This window comes from Triplophysa rosa, linkage group LG16 (genome assembly GCF_024868665.1).
Source record: "Triplophysa rosa linkage group LG16, Trosa_1v2, whole genome shotgun sequence".
Classification (NCBI taxonomy): Eukaryota; Metazoa; Chordata; class Actinopteri; order Cypriniformes; family Nemacheilidae; genus Triplophysa; species Triplophysa rosa.
In genome coordinates, this window is record NC_079905.1 from 21,323,484 (window position 1) to 21,344,031 (window position 20,548).

Sequence of the window (20,548 nt, forward strand, 5' to 3'; positions counted from 1 at the left end):
TCGTGTTAATATATATAGACATTCGGAAGTGAAACAATAGCTGTGTGTGAAAAACATATGATTTTTAACTTGATGTGTTCGTTAAATTGTATATGTAAAATAGGACAATACAAAACAGAGGACGCATGATTTCTAAATTAAATTACTAAAATTTTTGTGTTCCGTTTACTTCTATCAGTGGATTTTTTGTGTTTTGTGTTCTGCTGAAAAAAGTCACAGAGATCTAAAATTGCACGATATGCTTCTCTCGAGTGTTTTGCCAGTAATCTCTCAGCAGTTTGATACAGCCTACACAGCACAGAATGCAGTAAATCGGTATGCTGTCTTGTTTGCTAGCGCATGCGTGAACATGGACAAACCCCAGAAGCTCCACCCTCCAGTAACAAAAGGATCATTGAACACTAGAGACAGAGCTAAAGACACCCCCGGCGTCAGGACCGCGTGTCGGATGCAACGCAAATAAAATGGAGACCGATGTATTGTTGCATATGAGAAATGCGTGATCGTTATCGAAGCTTTCGTCGTCGATATAAAGCGGACGTGTGGAACCTCGCGCTGGCCGATAAACCGACGTCTTTGCGCGAAGGGTTCGAGTCTTCAGGACATGCGCAGTGCAGTGTTTCGTTTGTGATAAAGCAGTCGCTGTCAGGGTGCGAATGTGCTAGTTTGTGATGGGAAATAGAGCTGAATATCCCTACTGCACGCTATAAGCACGTTACAACTACGCCCACATGAAATCGACAGCATCTTGAACGTAATGGGTACGTGACAGAACCGGGCGACCGATCCAAAGTGCCGAACAGAAGTCCGGGTGAACCGGAAGACGGAATTTGGCGAAGGTGTTCATCACGCGAACCTCTCTCTGAACTTCATCGGCAGCACCACGGACAGCGACCATGAACAGGTTACGCAGGAAAGCGTGCGTGGCTCTTCTTCTCTTCACTCTCTTCATTTTCGGCACTATGATGGGCCTACGAACCCTCAAACCCACCGACGGTTTCTCCGATCTGGCACCGGGAATGGAGTTAATGCCTGTGGTTGGAGAGAGAACGGACCAGAGACCCAATCCTTTGGCTGAAGCAGCAGGTCGGACCGGAATTGGAAGCGATACAAAGATAGTGTTCTCCAACTCCGGTCCAGACCACAGCATATTCTACGACATCCACATCTTCTATTATTTATGGTATGGCGCTCCACAGATGGACGGCAGTTATATACACTGGGACCACGTGCTGGTACCACACTGGGACCCTAAAATCGCTGCCAGTCACCCTAACGGGCGACACAGCCCTCCGGATGACATCGCGTCCAGTTATTACCCTGATCTGGGACCCTACAGCTCCAGAGATCCAGATGTCATTGAGTCGCACATGGCACAGATAGAAGCTGCAGCTGCAGGTTATACGGCCAGCAAACTGAGAAATTGCTGATTATTTTTGCTTTTCTAAAGTGTAACTCCCTTTAAAATACTGTACAGAAAATGCATCAGGATTGTAACAGATCCAGCATGTGCTGCTGTTCATGTTTTCGTCTGTCAGGTGTAGTGGTGCTGTCCTGGTACCCGCCCGGTGTGGCAGATGAACATGGCAAAGCCTCAGAGGATCTAGTGCCTGCTGTTATGGATGCTGCCCATAGACACAGTATCAAGGTAACTGGTGAGAGATTCGTTAAAACCTTATTTGAATGCTTACTGAAACACTGAGGTCATGCGTTTTATTTTTACTAATGTAAGAGAAGGCTTATACAGGAATATTTGAGGGATATTCTATCAAACCTGATGGTCTATATGTGTACATTATTTCAAGAAAATAAATTTGCCACTGCCCATGAAAGTACTTTTGTACTTTCAAAAATGGTAACTTGTTGGCAAAAAATATTTAGACAATGTTTGGTTATTGTTGCTTAATATTACTCAGTCTATATTAAAGAAAACAAGATTATACTTTCACAGAAAGTTCTTTACATTATGTAGGATGATTTCATGTAGAAAATAGTAAATCACCCCAAAAAATGTTTTGTTATCACAGGCAGGCGATGTGTGTTTTTTCTTGGTACTAGTACGGGTAACTGTATGTACAGTACCAGTCTTTTCTGGTGTGTCTCTTAAATATATAAATTGTCCGTTTTTAATCTCACTGCAGTTGTTTGTGACATTGTGGATGAACTATGTGATTTGTCACTTTGACACTTTACAGAAGTCTATATGGACATGTGTACTCGCGATTAAGCCTGCTGCTGTCTCTAAGAGCCTGTGTTATTCCTGTGTGGTGATTTTAAAGTCATTTAATGATCAATTTATGTGGCATAAATTCATGTACAGTATTAGTGCTTCAGTTGACAGCCATTTACTGTATAAACGAAATGAAAGATGCTCAGAAGAGCCCATTACTTACATTGTTTGGAAACAGGAATTCATTCTTCTCCCCCATCATGAATCCTCTGATGCTTCAGCAGTGATGTGGAATCAAAGTTTCTCTATATGTCTTGCTACTGTTGTCAGCAGAGTATTTGTTTTTGAAATCAGAAAGTTTTGAGGGAAAAATGATCTTGCGCACAGAGATGGGATCGTGGGTTTGTCAGGTTGGCACTGTGTGTCATCTATGATTTATTTGTGATTGATCTGAGGTTATTAATATCTAGAAGAGGAGGGCACCCAGCACCCACCCTTGTGGGTCACCGGTGATTAACTGAGAGACAGCACTGCCCTTCTAGGAAACAAAGAAGCGGCGTGTGTGTTATGTCATGTTTCAGTCTGGCCCAGCAGTGACCTCTTCCCTCTTTCCACCCATTGATTTATTTTTACTTTCCTTGACTAAATCCACTTGATTGCTTGTTTTGAGAAACTCTCTTGGAGTCTAGTGCAATGTGACAATTCTTTCTTGCCCTTGGTATCATTTAGATTGATTTAAAGGCATAGCAAGGTTTACAGGCTGAATTAATAGTTGCCACTGCATTTAAAGGGATAGTTGAAAATGAAAAACAGAAAAATGAAAATTCTGTCATCATTTACTTACTCTCAAGTTGTTCCAAACCTGTATAAATTTCTTTGTTCTGCTGAACACAAAGTAAGATATTTTGAAGAATGTCAGTAACCAAAAAGTTATCATCCCCCTTTTACTGCCATAGTAGGGAAAAACAAATACTATGGGAGTCAATTGGGGATGAGATCTGTTTGGTTACTCACATTCTTCCAAATATCTTACTTTGTGTTTAGCAGAACAAATACATTTATACAGATTTGGAACAACTCGGAGGTGAGTAAATGTTGACAGAATTTTCATTTTTGGGTAAACTATCCCTTTAATAAACATGCTCAAGGCCATTTTTCACTGAATGTTTATTCAGCCATATTTAATACACTTAGACATGTGTCTTTGTGTTTATCTACTCTGCGTGTCTGCACTACTGTTGTTAAAATAAGCACGTGTCTGCTGCTCTTCATGCAGTGCTTCTTTGGCGGGAGAGAAGCAGCGCACACGGAACGGAAAGGGTTAAAACGAAGTGCGTTTGACGCTATGTAAGGGATAATATACAAGCAGCCGGTTGTTATCGCAGAAATAAGCTCCGACAGTGTGAGCAGGACAATGTGATCTTGTACCACACTGTCGGGGCTTATTTCTGCGATAACAACCGGCTGCTTGTACATTATCCCGCTTATGACACGGCTACTTGCCACATGAGAAAAAAACTGGACATGAAATGTGAATTTGAAATGTTTTTTCAGCTCATTTTCACCGAATGCAGACCTTCCGCAGGGAAAGCCGTTAGTTTCGGTTTTAAGGTAAGAAACGATGTTCAAATGTCACGAACAGGCAATTTGGTTTAATATACAGTAATGTCATATATATTATTAAAGGTGTGATGAACTGGGCTTGTTTATTGTTTTATACTGTTGTATGAGGTCTACTTATGACGTTCGCATGGTTTTTACATTTAAAAACATCAAAATCAATAAGTAATAGGCTATTTTCTACCCTGGTTTTGAGACCGGCTTGACAAACGATCGGTTTGAATGGGCATTCCGCCATGAAGACTTGGAAGTAAACGCCCACTGCTATGATTGGATAGCAGTTTGCGCAGTAAACTTAGTTGGAGCCTTCTGTGAATTTGGTTAGACACGTAACGTTAGGTTACACATTAGCACGAGGGGACCTCGTGTGATTTATAAATGACCTCCCCACATCAGTATTTCATGTGACGCATTCGCACGGGATGATTTTACTCAAATTTACTGACTTATTTCCCGGATGTGATGGCAAGGCTTTGCGTATAGTTTGTATAGCCTATACGTAGTTGTATGGTGTTTAGTGATATATGACCGTACCTGTCAGCATTTGAGACCCGTGATCGCGAACCGGACAGAAGATCACTGCGATCGCAGATCTCAAATGTTACAAGAGTTTCCATGATAAATAAACAAACGGGAGACTCCTGGTAACTTATGGATATGACCCAGCATCCGAAATAATACCAAAACACTTCAAAACAGCCTCCATTATTCGCAAACGGTGGATTAAACCTATATATGATATATGAGCCCGCCAAATCACAGAGATCCCGATTCGCACGGGATTAAGATCACAGACAACCTCTGCAATTAATACAAATGACTAGAGGTCCCCAGGTAACACTAATCCCGTGCGAATAGTGCTCAGGGCATATCAAGCGATCTCTAACAAAGCAATAGTGATGCATATACAAAAATGTTTTACTCACATAAGATTGCTGCGCCATTCCTATCGGATCCAATATTGATGGCACAGCACTGCTTTTTAATTTTAGTCTCTCCACAAATCCACCGTCGACCTGTGCCTTGTTCACGAAGGAATCCTCAGAGAAATGAAATGAACAAACGCTCCATGTTTTTCCCGCATGAGCTGGAACGTCTTTAAAAATAAACTTTAACCACGCATTTAATAATATCGGAATCCGAAGGAAGGTTATGCAGCGACTGTGTTCCTCCACAACCAGGGATGGCACAATATTTAGCGATCTTTAACAGCATGTTTGTTTATTGCTTGCTCGCTCTATCTGGTCCACTTGTGTTACTTGTTACTAGAGAAGTAGGCGTTGATATTTTTCTATGGAGGCGGTGTTCAACCTATCATCATAGATGACATCATAGATAGGTGCATTCCAGAACCTGGCGTTCGCTGGGCCTGGTGTCAATAACAGTTGTAATCTCAGTAACAAGAGCGTTTTCAGTTCTGACACTTACATCATGTTCGCGTGAATACGATTCCCTCTTATATAACAAAAGCTCGGGTTAAAATTGTGGTTTTAATTCATGGCATCTTTAAAAGATATATTTAATTTGTCAAAAAAACCTGTCAAAAAGATTTTTATCTGGGAATAACGAACCTGCCAAATGTCGCGACTGGCCAATCAGAATCAAGCAATGAGCCGTGTAAAAAGATTTTAGAGGATATAGCGGCAAAATATCAATTACATAAATGTTCCTGAGAGCGCGTGTGATGTGATTCTCCATTGTATAGACGCACGGCTCAATTTAAACAATCAAAATAGTCAAATGTTTTAAATGGTTTATTAGTCTATGTTTCGCGGAACGCGTGGCCCGCGCGCGGTACGCCAGTTGAGGATGACTAGTATGTCACTTTGAAATGTAGTGAATGATTGAGCAATTTTGATGCAGTATAAGCATAAACAGTAATCCCTTTTTAATCTTATTTTTATCTTTGCACTTTTCATATTTAAATTGAATCAGAACAGAAAAATGTTGATGCAGTGTGAACAGAAATGTTGCCAAGTGTCATTGATGATGTTTAGTGTCTGTGTTTAGTTTAAACATCTACTTTCTATTTAAGACTGCATGGTGTGACGTACTGTAGCAGAACAGGGGTTGATGTTTCAAACCTGTTTCTAAAGATGTCTAGTTTCAAACTGTCCATGACAAAGCCAGCTATGTCACCAATTGCGGGTTACCATAGAAACTGTTAAGAAAGACCTTCTGGACTGGCACTGTAGTAGGTGTTTGCTTTTGTTTTCTCTCATTTGAAACCTTCGCAGTTCAACCGTCTGTGTAAAGAAGAACGTCTGTGAAACTATTGTCTCCATGTTTGTGAGCCTTTGTGTTTGTGAGCCTTTGAGAAAGTCTTCCGTCAGCATTATATCAGTATCTCGGATAAATGCGTGAAAGACTGGCATACAGAGGGGTTTGGAAAGTCCCCCAAAATGGAATCTAAATGTTGTCTGAAAATGTATCAAGTAAATATGCAGCTCTGTTGTTTTAAAGTGTCATTTCTTCTATTCAAACATTTGATAACATCACAGCCTTCTGTCACTCTCTGGTTGGTAAGGGTACAGCTATTGTCATTTTGGAATTGGACCAAATATAAACAAAATTGTATTTAAATCATGTTTATACAGTATTTCGACAAAAAAGCAAAACATACATTTCTTAAATACATTTTAATATTGGAATATTGCCACATGGAACAGTTTTCAATGGTGAACTTGAAATCAGTTTACCCAAACATTCAAATTCAGACATATTTAACATAAAAGTAAAAGGGGGGTGTAAACAAAGGAAATAAAACACTTTAAATGGACCACACATTTCTGAGATTATTTTTGAACTACAATGCTTAGTGTTTTAGGATTTACAGCCAGTGACATTTTGTAACCTGTTTTATGACATTTTGTTCCACAAATGTGGTCAAAACCGAATCGATGTAAAACAGGCCATGCTAGTAAAACATTACAATTGTCAATTGGGTTGAGACCTATCTTTAGTTACCAAAAACAAGCTTTTTTTAAAAGTGTGTGTGACAGCTTTGTCACTTTCATCTTTTGCAGGTTGCGTTTCACCTGCAGCCCTACAAAGGCCGGACGGACCTCAGTGTGCATGACAACATCAAATACATCATTGACAAGTAGGTTGCGCCCCCTCACCTCTAAGTCAATGAGAGCAACACTTTTCCAACTCTAAAACCTTGCAAACTGAAGCTTTTGCCCTTTTCCGTATGAATGATCAGAGTGACTTTAACTCCAGAGATGAAGCTGAAATGTAATCCTGCCTGCTGTGCTAAAAGACGGAGTGATGTTTTAAAAATAGCAGCCTTATATTTCATGAATCATACATGATGTAACATGACCCGATGGTATTGCAGGATAACAGATGCTATGATTTGGGACATACCAGTTCTGTTTAGGACAGATAGTACCCTAATGGTTCATTATTGTCCTTCACAAAGCGGTTATCGTTGAGTTTATAGTGTGCAACATTTAAACTACATTTCACTTTTACCAAAGCTATACCCAATGTGATTCCCTTAACAGCAGCACTTTCAATAATTCATGAACTTTACTGTAAAGCTGCTTAAAACAATCTGTATTGTATAAAGCATTACATAAATGAAGGTGACTTGGAACTATCTATAATAGTAGAACATCCACTCCACAGTAAAATGAGTCCATTATATTTATTCAGCTCTAGCAGCACTAAAGAGCAGGAAAAAGATACGCAGTACGGATGTGAGAAGTGAAGTATAGGTTTACATGGCGGAGCATCGTAGTACAAGCGGCTCTCCAGCACCCTGTGTTTCCTGCCATATGTTCAGAGCACAAAAATTCAGTTCAAGTTTATTTCTCTTGCACTGTTGCAAAAAAGCTTTACAGAAAATACATCGTAGAACAAACAGTAGAGAAAATAATATATATGCTAGATACAAGGGAAAAGACATGATAAAAAACAGTATATGTAAATCTCAATATAGATATTAAAGTAATAGTTCACCCAAAAATGAAAATTCTGTCATGATTTACTCACCCTCTTGTCATTTCAAACCTTCCATAAAACACAAAAGAAGATATTTTGAAGAAAGTTAGTAACCGACCAGCACTGGCCCCCATTCATTTCTATTGTATGGACACAAAACCAATGCAAGTGAAAGGGGTCCAGTTAACAACATTTTTTAAAAGATCTTCTTTTGTGTTCAGCAGAAGAAAGAAATGACAAGAGGGTGAGTAAACGATAACAGAATTTTGGGTGAACTATCACTTTATTGCCATTAACTGTAATAATCGCATGAGATTTTTCCATAAACAAGCAGTCCTACAGTACAACAGACAGTATGACCCATACAGAGATCTGAATTGACCATCATCAGAAAACACTGAGACAGGCTCAATCCTGCGGAACTCTCTGCATAAATAAACTCGTGTCTCCTGAAATCTCTTCTCAGATACGGCAAACACGGTGCTTTCTACAGGTTCAAGTCCAGCACTGGGAAGGTCCTTCCACTCTTCTACGTGTACGACTCGTACCTGACCCCGCCCGAGGGCTGGGCCGAGCTGCTAACCTCTCGAGGGTCTCACAGTCTCCGAGGAACCCCTTACGACGGCATCTTCGTCGCGCTCATCGTGGAAGAGCGCCACAAGCACGACATCCTGTCCGGAGGTTTTGACGGCATGTACACTTACTTTGCCTCCAACGGTTTCTCCTTCGGAGCTTCTCACCAGAACTGGAAAGCTATCAAAGCTTTCTGCGACAAGAGCAACTTGCTGTTCGTGCCGAGCGCAGGGCCCGGTTACATAGACACCGCCGTCCGTCCCTGGAACAATCACAATACACGCAACCGCGTGAACGGGCGATATTACGAGACGTCTTTGCAGGCGGCGATGTCCGTGAGGCCGGATATCATCACGATAACCTCATTTAATGAATGGCATGAGGGAACTCAGATCGAGAGAGCCGTGCCTAAGAAGACTGTGGCTCGTCTGTATTTGGACTACAAACCCCATCAGCCAGACCATTACCTGGAGCTTACCAGAAAGTGGGCGGAGCATTTTAGTAAAGAGAAAGAGCAGTGGCTTATGTGATTGGACCCTGTTACTCAAGTTTTTCATTGACATCGTCTTCGTACTGTCATTATCAATTGTTATCCTTTAATTGATTCTTATGTTTTAAAGGCAGCTAGTTCAACAAGGTCAATCTACATTAACTCTTCATTTTCTGTACATCTTGTTCACAGATTGATGCAAGTATTATAAGGTTGATTTAAACATTTTGTTATCATTTACTCACACTATTATTTCATTAAAGTAAAAGAAGGGGCCATCTAAAAACTTGAGCATAAAAGACATAACACGGCCCCTGAAACTGTTGAGCTATTTAGATTGAGCACTAGAAATTAACATTATTATTCAATCCCATTTACACTTCCGCTTATTTAAGTGTGGCATAGTGTGATTGCTCAAACCAGTATTATTTACTTTACTAGTGCTTTATGATTTTTGGTTGAATTAGGCCTTTGACATGCCTTTTAACAGGACTTCTGTTACTCTGTGTTTTTGTGTGACATTTTTAAATATCCCTGTGATTGCTGGTGGTTTGTTTGTTTGTGTGTGTGTGTGTGTGAAAAAGACTGAATTTATTATTTCATGGAAATCATACTGAAAAATTATGCATAATGTATTTTCATCTCTCCATTTATTTTCTCAGTCTGCTTTTTCTCTGCAGGGTCTTGGAAGGGCTGGAGCTATAGTAATTTACATGTGTAATATTCAAAATTAAACAGTACTTGTGTAATGGTTGTGAGATTGACACAACATGATAACATGATTAAAAAAATAATTTCTATGTAAATGTTTGTAAATCATTCATATACTGTATATATATATTTAAAAAATAGCTGGATAAAAATCACCTTGGTCACGCAGGTAGATTATACTGTAAAATCAATTGACTAATGTTCGTTTATTTTAAATAGGATATCAGAAGTGTGAATTTTAGAACACTGCAGGTCGACAGATTATTGCCAAATAATTTAGTCATTTGAATGCTGTTTTATTTCACAAGAGTAATTGACCTCATCTGAACAGGTTTTATCCAGTTTTTGCTACCTAATATTGAGCTAATATGTAAGGGATCATGTACAGGCAGCCGGTTGTTATCGCAGAAATAAGCCCCGACGGGCTTATTACACGGCTGCTTGCCACATGAGGAAAAACCTGGACATGAAATGTGAATTTGAAATATTTTATTAGCTCATTTTTACCGAATGCAGATCTTCCGCAAGGAAAGGCCGTTTACTTTCGGTTTTAAGTTAAGAAACGACGTTCAAATGTCTCGAACAGGCAATATAATATGACAATATAATGTCATATATTTTATTAAAAGACATATTTCTATTTAATTTGTAAAAAAAACGGTCAAAATGATTTGCTGCATCCAGGTTACAGTGTGTTATTAGTTTTGATGGGTTGTTATCTGGGAATATGAACCTGCAAATGTCACAACTGGCCAATCAGAATCAAGCATTCTGACAACGAGCCATGTAATAATAGTCTATACAGACCGATGGACTGCCACGATATACAGTACATGTTCTTTATAAATGTATGTACATTTGTGATCACAACTGTGAGTACCCATAGGCAGTTGTCCAAAGCTCTAGTCATTATGAGGCATCACATAGGACAGACTCTGCTCATCGCTCTGCTTATATAACCACTGTACAGTGTAAACAAATCTTGCCAAAGTGACAGCTGTACAATAACGGGGCTACACGAGGTTCAAAAGCAGAAATCTGAAGTTTGTATGTTTGTCAAAGCATTTATTTTAGTTTTTCAGTCATTTGTGCTGTAAAGGTCTTGGATGAAGTACTTCGAATATTATGGACATCAGAAACAGAAAGAACTTCATTGCCAAGTATGTTTACATACACTAAGAATTGGTCTTGGTGACCAACGTAACAGAAGAAATAAAGACGTAACAGAAAAAAGTTCAGACAGAAAATAAGAAAGTACAGACGTAACAGAAAAAAGTACAGACACAAAATATGAAAGTACAGACGCAACAGAAGACAGTTCAGATGTAATAGAAGAAAGCACAGATGCAACAGAAGAAAGTACAAACACAAAATAAGAAAGTAAAAATGCAACTGAAGAAAGTACAGATGTAACAGAAGAAATTACAGATGTAACAGAAGAAATTACAGACATAACAGAAGAAAGTACAGAAGCAACAGAAGAAATTATGTTTAATTTAACAAAGTTCGGGAGGAGCCGGAGCAGATAATCAGCCCGGCTGATCCGTAATCAGCAATCACTGCATCCAACCTACCAGCTCAAAGCAGCGTTCCTATAAATAGACAAGCCGTCTTACCTGCACCATCTCTACAAGCTCTAAGAATGTCAGAGACTCCAAAAAATGACAGGCATACCGCCAAGGATTTTTCGACGTGATCAAGTGTGTCCCAGATTTCCAGCCCCGAACAGGATGCAGAAATCGAGACCGCGGCTCAGCTACGAGGCCGCCCGGCTCTCCACTCTGCAACCCGCGCCACGAAGCGCCGAGGCAAAACACCGCCTCACAACCAACACTCTTCTCCAGCGTCTTCATACGCTTCAGTTCTCCCCACCATCCCGGACATCACAAGTGGACTGTCGCGAGCCTAAGGCAGGCCCTCACCAACCAGGAAGTCCATTTCAGCCGAAGGATGAACAAAGCAGAACTTTATGGACTTTATGCTTCGCTCCATTCCAGAGTTCCTCCGCCGAGGTCCTCTCCGCAGCTGATGGCTGCCGCCAAACCGGGCCCAGCTCCTGGCTCTCAATACGCCCGGCCCGGGCAATCCGCCACCTCGGCGCGACGAGGCCGGTTGTTGTCAGGTCGCCGCCCAAAGCCTTCGGCGAGTCTAGGCCACACCCCGGTCTCCCAAGCCGCAAGAGCTCACAGCCCACGACGGCGCCACCCCGGACTTACAATCAACGCTCGGCCGCCCCGTTGGAACAAGTACATCTCCTCTGCAGGCCTTGGATTACTCCTACCCCGCTGCTTTTCCCAAACCAGGCCCTTGGCCAGCGGTGCCACAGTTGACCACTAGCGTGAGGCTGCCTCCGCTAGCAACTCAGGCCCTGGCCTCCGGTTTACCCACCCTCCCTCAGGCCCACGGCCAACCTCTCCCAGGCCACGGCCCATATTACTTCCCTATAGCCCCCGCCCTGGAAGCCGCCGCCAGCGTGAGGCTGCCTCCGCGGGCAGGTCCAGCGGCCGCTATTCCCTCTCTCCTTTCTCTCATTCAGGCCCGCCCTCACTTCTCGCTGGCTACATCAGCAGCCCTGCCGGTCCCGCTCAACGCCCCGGCGATGGAACCACCTCCAGTCTCAAGCAGCATCAGGACACAGATTCTAGCAGAAGTTCAAGCTGTTGGTGCCAGACGCAAACCCCCGGCCAACACCTGTACCTCCATATTCGGAGCTGATCTTCCAATAAACCACCCACTAAAAAACCTCCTAGACGCCTCCCTCAATTCCATCATCCAAGCCGTCTCCCCCAGGACCCTACAATCCTACCTCACAGCATGGAAAAGCTTTAAATCATTCCACCAGATTTACAACCTCCCCTTCCCCGAGTTCTCCCTCCTCGCCATAACTTCATTCATCTCATACCTTAACACCATAAAAAACTTCCAAGCCAGTTCAATTAAAGGATACCTAAGTGGAATTAATTTTTTTCACAAACTCATTTTCAACTCACCCTCCCAAGCCATAGCCAGCCCTCAAGCATCCATGCTCATCAAGGGCATCCAGAGAGCCCAACCCGCCCAGCCAGATGCCAGGCAACCCATTACCATAGAAATACTAACCAAATGCATTACTACACTCCGCAGAGGATATCATTCCATACATACTGCCCACACACTCGATGCCATGTTCATTCTGGCCTTCTTCGGTTTTCTAAGGTGCTCGGAAATCTCCACCACATCCAGTGTCAACCCAAAAGTAGACCCCACAGTCTCCGACTTGTCAGTGCTCGATTCAGAGACAATCTCATACTTCTTAAAGCAGAGCAAGATGGATCAAACCAGGAAAGGTTACACCATCTACATTTTCAATCTCCAGTCCCAAATCCAACCCTACCAAACCCTCTTAGCCTACCTTCAGTTCAGAAAATCACAGGCAAAATCTCCATCAGACCCTCTCTTTGTAGACGACTCGAACCGCCCCGACACACCTTTCTGGTTCCAAAAACACCTAAAATCCGTTTTGCTCCAATCCAGCATCCCAGCAGGCCACTTCTCCAGCCATTCCTTCCGCATAGGCGCGGCAACCACGGCCGCTCAAAAAGGTCTCTCACAGTCTCAGATCCAAGCGCTCGGCCGCTGGACATCAGAAGCTTTCAAAAGCTACATCAGGTCAGACCGTACCCTTATCAGAGAGGCACATCGCACCCTCATCACCCGAATATTCTAGCTTCAGCCTTCCTACCTCATACCAGGCTTCTCCTTCTCTTCACCAGCCAGCACAGCGACCGCCCCCGCAAGGGCCAGCGCCTCCTTCTCTCCACCACAGCAGTCGGCAAGCCTTAAGAAGCCAGTATCGCCACAGCGACCGCCCCCGCAGGGGTTCGCGCGTCCATCTTTCTCTACCACAGCTGACAGACCTCGAAGCCAGCTACATTGCAGCAACCATCTCCACAGGAGCCCATGCCTCCATCTCCTCTCTGCCGCAGCAGACATCACTCACTCAGAGGCCAGCATCACAGCAGCGACCGCCCCCACAGGGGCCCGTGCCTCCATCTACTTTCTGTAGCAGCAGACATCACTCAACACGGAGCCAGCATCGCCGCAGTGACCGCCCCGCAGGGGCCCGTGCCACCATCTACTTTCGGCAGCAGCAGACACCACTCACTTAGAGGCCAGCATCACAGCAGCGACCGCCCCCGCAGGGGCCCGTGCTTCCAACTCATGCTCTGCCACACCAGACACCAATTCTACAGAATCCAGTATCGCAGCAGCGATCGCCCCGCTTCCAACTCGTGCTCTGCCGCAGCAGACATCCCTCCTCTAGAAGCCAGTATCGCCGCAGCGACCGCCCCCGCAGGGGCCAGCGCTTCCAACTCATGCTCTGCCACAGCAGACACCAATTCTACAGAAGCCAGTATCGCAGCAGCGACCGCCTCCACAGGGGCCCATGCTTCCAACACGTACCCTGCTGAAACAAATTTGGCTTTTACAAAGCCAGTATTGCCGCAGCAATCATCCCGCAGGGGCCCGTGCTGCCAACTTGTGCTCTGCCGCAGCAGACATCTCTCCTCTAGAAGCCAGTATCGCCGCAGCAACCGCCCCCACAGGGACCCGCGCTTCCATCTTTCTCTACCGCAGCATACACTTCCTAAGAAGCCAGCTTCACTGCAACAACCGCCTCCAAAGGAGCCCGTATCTCCATCTCCTCTCTGCCGCAGCAGACGCCCCCCCTCCCTACAGAAGCCAGAATCGCCGCAGCAACCACCCACAGGGGCCCACGCCTTCATCTCCTCTCTGCCGCAGCAGACAGCTCTTCTCAAGAAGCCAGTATCGCCGCAGCGACCTCCCCCGCAGGGGCCAGCGCTTCCATCTTCCTCTTCCGCCGCATACACCTCTCCTCAAGAAGCCAACTTCATTGCAGCAGGGGCCTGCGCTTCCATCTCTCTCTGCCGCAGCAGACACCTCTCTTCCAGAAGCCAGTACCACCGCAACGAAACCATCCACACCCTCTACGCTACACCAGCAGCTCATAAGTAAGGTCATAAGTAACGTGACTTTACCAAACAGGATTTAAAGCAAAGGTAGCGAATCGAAACACAGCAGAAGGGACCAAGCTTGTGAGCTTGAATACAGAAAACCCATCACAAATGAATATATATGGTTGTTAATTAAACTTTACTCTACATGGTAAACAAAACAATGACGATCGCATAAAACAAACAAATACATGAAACACAAATGTGCTAGGAAGCGAGGAGAGAGAGAGAGAGAGAGAGAGAGAGAGAGAGAGAGAGAGAGAGAGAGAGACTTTTGATTTTTGAAAAAACCTTTATTAACAGATAATTTTCCAAAAGACAACAAACATCAAACTATATTTTCACAATTCTTTTTATAAACCAAAATAACTCAAAAACAAAAAAATAAATTATCTTCAATTATTGTACATAACACTTCATTACTGCACCATTTCTTTTCAAAAGTTGATCGATCATTCATGTCTTTATAAAAATTAAAATCAATCATTATTCTTGCTTTGAGTAAAGCCCCAAAAACAACAAGTATATCATCATTACACCCTTGCTCTATTTTACTTTTTCTGCTCATATAAATTGCCAATTTAGCTTGGCCAAGAATAAAATTCATTAATTGAAATTTATTACGTTTTTCCTGCAGATACTTAAATCCATGAATAAACGTCTTGAGATCAAAATCCTCCTTAAATTTGACACATTATTTTTGGATCAACACTAATAAAGCCCCAAGTCTAGAGCAATACATAAAAGCATGAAAAACTGTTTCTCTTTGAGAGCAAAAAGGACAACCAGAACTATTATTAGGATTCAAAACAGAAATAAAAGCATTAACTGCAATGGCTCCATGGAGAATTCTCCACTGCAGGTCTCCTGTTCTTTTTGATAATGGTGGTTTATATAACACTCTCCATTCAGGTTTTACATTATCACACAATTTAAAAACTGAACGCCATGGGGTATCAATCCTCTTATCAAGCATTTTTTTTTTAAAAACAAGAACACACATTTTGTACAAAACTTTTCCTGTACAAGATAAGAAATCAACAGAAAGGGATTTTCCTTGTTTTAGAAACAACCCTGCACATTCATCAAGTTTCGGTTGAATTATCATGCAAGGAAAACCATCCTCACTATCAGTGATATTATTCCCTGATAAAAAATCTTCTAGAATCAAATTTTCTTCACTTGTAAATGCTTCCATTAATCTAGCTAAATAGCGATTAATTGTCTGAATAGATCGAAATCCCAGTCTTTCCGCAACAGCCCCTGCCTCCTTAAAATGAGGTCCAGTTAAAGACAGTAGCTGGCTTAAAACAAAAACTCCTGATGTTTGTAGTGCCTTGCTGAATCCCGGTAAAAACATAGATGCAATGTCCAGTCTTGCCTTACAAATCAAAGGTTCCTTCAACAGCCAGTAACTAGAATGATAATTCTCAGTTTTTTGAATATGAAACAAATCCCAAACTTTAAAAAGATTTTGATAAAAAGGAGACAGTTGTGAGAGATTCAAACTTTTGGGGTCCATCAAAAAAAGAGATCTGTCCAGTTCAAAACCTCCAACAGTTCGTAATAGAACACAGCTGATAGCTTTCCAGTTTACGTTCACTGGTCCATCTAAGAGTCTTTGTAAAAACGTCAAGCGGAAAGTTGCAATCCTACTTTGTAGATGAATTAAACCTTGGCCTCCTTCTTCCTTTGGTAGATACAAAATACTCTGTGGTATCCAATGAAGTTTGTCCCAAAAGAAATTTACAAAGACTGCTTGAATTTCAGCCAACATGTTTGCAGGTGGGTCAGCACATGCCAGTCTGTGCCATAAAAGCGAAGCAACCAGATTATTGACAATAAGTGTTCTATCTCTATAGGACAAATTTGGTAAAATCCATTTCCATTTGTCTAAACGACCTCTAACTTTTTGTAGCATTCCATCCCAGTTTTTTTGTACAACACTGTCATCCCCCAAAAACACTCCAAGATATTTTATACCCCCTCTACTCCAACATAAACCTTCAGGCAGAGTTGGTTTTCCATTATTCCAATCTCCTAATAACAAAGCATCACTTTTTTTCCAATTGACCCTTGCTTAGGACCATTTTCCAAATTCCTCTATTAGTTTTGATAAAACATTTACATCATCTTGTTTTTTTATTATTATTACAACGTCATCGGCATATGCTGATAAACAAAATTTAAAATCACAAAGTGGCGCTCTTAAACCATCCAGACTTATTCTAATCTTTTGGAGTAGAGGTTCGATAGCAAGTGAATACAACATTCCTGATAATGCACAGCCCTGTCTAATTCCCCTGTTAACCTTGAATGGAGCACATAAACCACCATTAATTTTAATAAAACTCTCAATGTCACTATAAAGAATTTTTACCATACTTAGAATTTTTTTTGAGAAACCAAAGGCTTCCAAAGTATTCCACAAGTAGGAGTGCTCCACCCGATCAAATGCTTTCTCTTGATCCAATGACAACAAACCGCATTTAATATCAAGTATTTTGGAAGCCTGTATAACATCTCTAATTAAGGAGATGTTATCAAATATCGACCTGCCAGGCATGCAATAAGATTGATCTGGATGGATCACCTGTCCAATTATCTTAGCCAATCTAATTGCCAATGTTTTCGAAAATAATTTACCGTCACAGCATAAAAGTGAGATCGGCCTCCAATTTTTAATCTCAGTAAGATCTCCTTTTTTTGGGAGAAGGGTAACTACTGCTCTTCGGCAGCTCAAAGGCAACTCACCCTTCAGTATGCTGTCATTGAACACCTCCAGCAGGTCAACTCCAATCTCATCCCAAAATGATTTTAAAAAATCGACCGGAAGCCCATCCATACCTGGAGTTTTTCCAGTCTCCATACTCTGGAGCGCATTATGAATTTCTCCTAGGGTTAGGGCAATTTCTAGTTCTTTGTTAGACTCCTCTGAGATTTTTGGGAGACCTTGAAGGAAAACATTTTTTCCCCCATCTTCTAGCTTGAGCTCACTTCTATACAGGGACTGATAAAACTGGATTGCCACTTCACGAATCTCCTTGGGATTTGAAAGCAAAGTTCCATCTTCAGAACGTAAAGCATGAATTGTACGTTTTTGTCCATTTTTCCTTTCATGTCCAAAGAAATAATTAGAAGGTGCATCCATCTGATCAATATTCAAAAATTTTGCACGTACCAATGCCCCTTGGGCTTTATGATCTAGCAGATCTTTAAGTTCAGCTTTTTTTCTTAATAAGTCTTCCAAAAACTTGATATCACCTGAAGTCTCGGTCAATTTCTGCAACTCCATTATTTGTTTTTCTAACCCTTCTAATGAGCGAGATAAATCTTTTGTGACATTTAGAGTGTATTGCTGTGTAAATTGTTTTATTTGTAGCTTTCCATAATCCCACCATTGCTGTGTGGATTTAAAAGAAGATTTTTTCTCCTTGAAACCTTTCCAAAAGAATTTAAAGGACTCTATAAAAAACTTATCATTAAGCAGATTCGTATTGAAATGCCAATAAGCACTTTTAGGTTTCACTGAATTTAAAATAAATGTACATTTCACCATATTATGATCAGTAAATTGTTAAGGTGTAATATTACATTTACTAAACATGTTCAAATTGTGCTTAAAAACATAGAACCTATCTAATCTATCTAAAGATAAATTATTATCATTTCTATGAGCCCATGTATACTGTCTCTCATTTTCATTCATCGTTCTCCAAACATCACATAAGTCATATTTTTCAATAAAGTGATTTAAACGTTTACGTGAAGCCATGTGAGGTTCAACATGATTTCTGTCTATATCAAGTTCAGTGCAGTTAAAATCACCCCCTAAAAACAGAAACTCTTCAGTACAACAATTTTGTAAGGTTGAGCAAAGGGTGTCTAGAAACACTAGTCTTTCTACCGGTGCAGTTGGAGCATATATGCAAATAATAACAAAAACAAAATTTTCATAAATAGCTCTGACTTTTAAAAGTCTACCTTTTATAACTTCATTTACATCAAACGAATTTGGTTTAAAATTCCTGCTAAACAAAATGGCAACTCCGCCACTCAGAGTAGAATTATGACTTAAAACAGATAACCCGTTGAATTCTTTCATCCAATCAACAACATTATCCAAGCTACTATGTGTCTCTTGCAAGAAAGCAATATCTATATTTTTCTGTTCTAATTCCTCAAAGATTTGAGCTCTTTTTTTTAAATTCCTTGCACCATTAACATTCAAAGTAGCAAAATGCACTTCACTCATCACAAATAAAAAAAGAAAGAAAAGACACTTCCTATGACGATAGCTTGTTTCCATATCAAACAGCATCATTTTTTAATTCACTGTTGACCTTTCCCACAATCTTTCTTAATCTATAAACTTCTTTGTTGGCAAAGCAATCCCCTGCCATCAAAATTTTTGCTTTATCAACAAATTGCCTCAGATCAGGAAAATAATCTTGCACCTTCACTCCTCTCTTGTTTTTTGATGTTTTAAGAAAAAGTCTAAAGTCTTCAAGTTCATAACTTCGTGCTATAGATTCATTTTGTGAGGGATCCAAACTACATTCTGAAGAATCACTATCACTCCCTGTGTCTTTCATTTCATAATGTTGTGACTCAGCAATTTTACTTATTTTTGCATCCAACGGTTTGTTTTCCATTTTTCTCTTAAACGGAATTTTGAAAAACGGCTGCTCTTGGCCCATTTCTAACTGTGCCTCCTTACCAGTTTCATTAACAGAAACTTGAGACATTTCATTATTTGTCATCTCTTTTTGTTTATCCGAGAAAGAAACCAGACTCAATGAATCACTAGAAACATTTTCTATTTCCTTAAGAACTGGATCAATTTGCCCCGTTCTAGGTGAGACCGGAACAGCCTCAATCTCCTCGTGACGGTCGTCATTTGACTCTGTCACAACCGAAACTGTCTCCTGTGCTACCACTTCATCCTGCACCACATCCTTATTTACACTGTTTTTTTCACTCCCCTTCTCCTCCATAATCTTGTCGGGACAATTTCTAACCAAATGTCCCGTTTTTCCGCATCCAAAACATTTTCCCTTACCAGTAGTGATAAAAATCGTGTAGCTGAAATCATCAATCCGGAAATTAAGTGTCAAATCTAAATCCACGTCATCTGGAATTACCATGTAGACAAAACGCCTAAAGGAAACTATATGTTTCAATAAAGGTGATTTGCTACTGATTGGCATCTTTTTTATTTGTGATGCCAGTTTACCATAACGTGACGAAGCTTGCTAGAATCTCATCACTCAAAAAAGGTGGCACATTGGATAAGGTTACTTTTTTTTCAGGTAATGAAAGCGGGAAAACTGACACAAATTCCCCTTCTATTACAATCCCTCTCTCTACCAAATAATTCGCTTTATCTTCACTCTCCAAAAAAAACACCGTTGCGTTGTTCATCCTTGACGCAGATAAGATAGACGAGTGCCCCACTAGTTCTCCCACAGCTAAACAACAATCTTCCACACTCACTGCAGTCGCCACTTTAACCGCGTGCCGCCTCGTGAGTGTGCACAAACCCTGCACCCGTTGGGCCGTCATACTTCCCAAAAAAGGACAGCACACGGCCCCCCCAAAAAACAACGATAAGATCGGAGAGAGAAAAAACAAAACAAAAAAACAAACAGCGCAAAGATAAAAGGAAAAGGAAAACAAGATCCACTCACACCACTGCACCACGCTCACGCCACTCCGTCCACTCGCGCTCAACACTCGCACCGGAAATGAGAGAGAGAGAGAGAGAGAGAGAGAGAGAGAGAAGGCATGGCAGCGATTTCTGAACACCAATAAAAATCATCTTTAACAAAGAGGCACAGACTTAACGCAGCTATTCTATAAATAGAAATGGATACTTGCAAGCTCTGTGCTGGACCGATATCTGTATGCGTATATCTGTATATCTGTAGAGATGGAATTGTTCAAAAGGTTTCAGAAGGCAGTCCTGCAGAAAGTTGTGGGCCTCGTGATTGGACGCATGGCCTAGCCACGTGGCAGCAG

At 41.5% G+C, this 20,548-nt stretch overlaps 2 protein-coding genes across 2 annotated transcripts; both read left to right on the plus strand.

Moving 5' to 3' along the window:
* Nucleotides 1-247: 247 nt before the first annotated feature.
* On the plus strand, nt 248-9,613 carry maneal (mannosidase endo-alpha like). The gene is made up of 4 exons (XM_057355485.1): nt 248-1,398; nt 1,539-1,648; nt 6,817-6,893; nt 8,205-9,613. Exons 1-4 carry the CDS (start codon nt 897-899, stop codon nt 8,839-8,841), a joined length of 1,326 nt encoding a protein of 441 aa, XP_057211468.1. The 5' UTR covers nt 248-896; the 3' UTR covers nt 8,842-9,613.
* Nucleotides 9,614-11,242: 1,629 nt separating this feature from the next.
* Nucleotides 11,243-13,229, plus strand: LOC130567514 (uncharacterized). Its single transcript, XM_057355694.1, has 2 exons — nt 11,243-11,675; nt 11,816-13,229. The coding sequence occupies exons 1-2, from the start codon at nt 11,243-11,245 to the stop codon at nt 13,216-13,218; spliced, it is 1,836 nt and encodes a 611-aa protein (XP_057211677.1). The 3' UTR covers nt 13,219-13,229.
* Nucleotides 13,230-20,548: the final 7,319 nt, after the last annotated feature.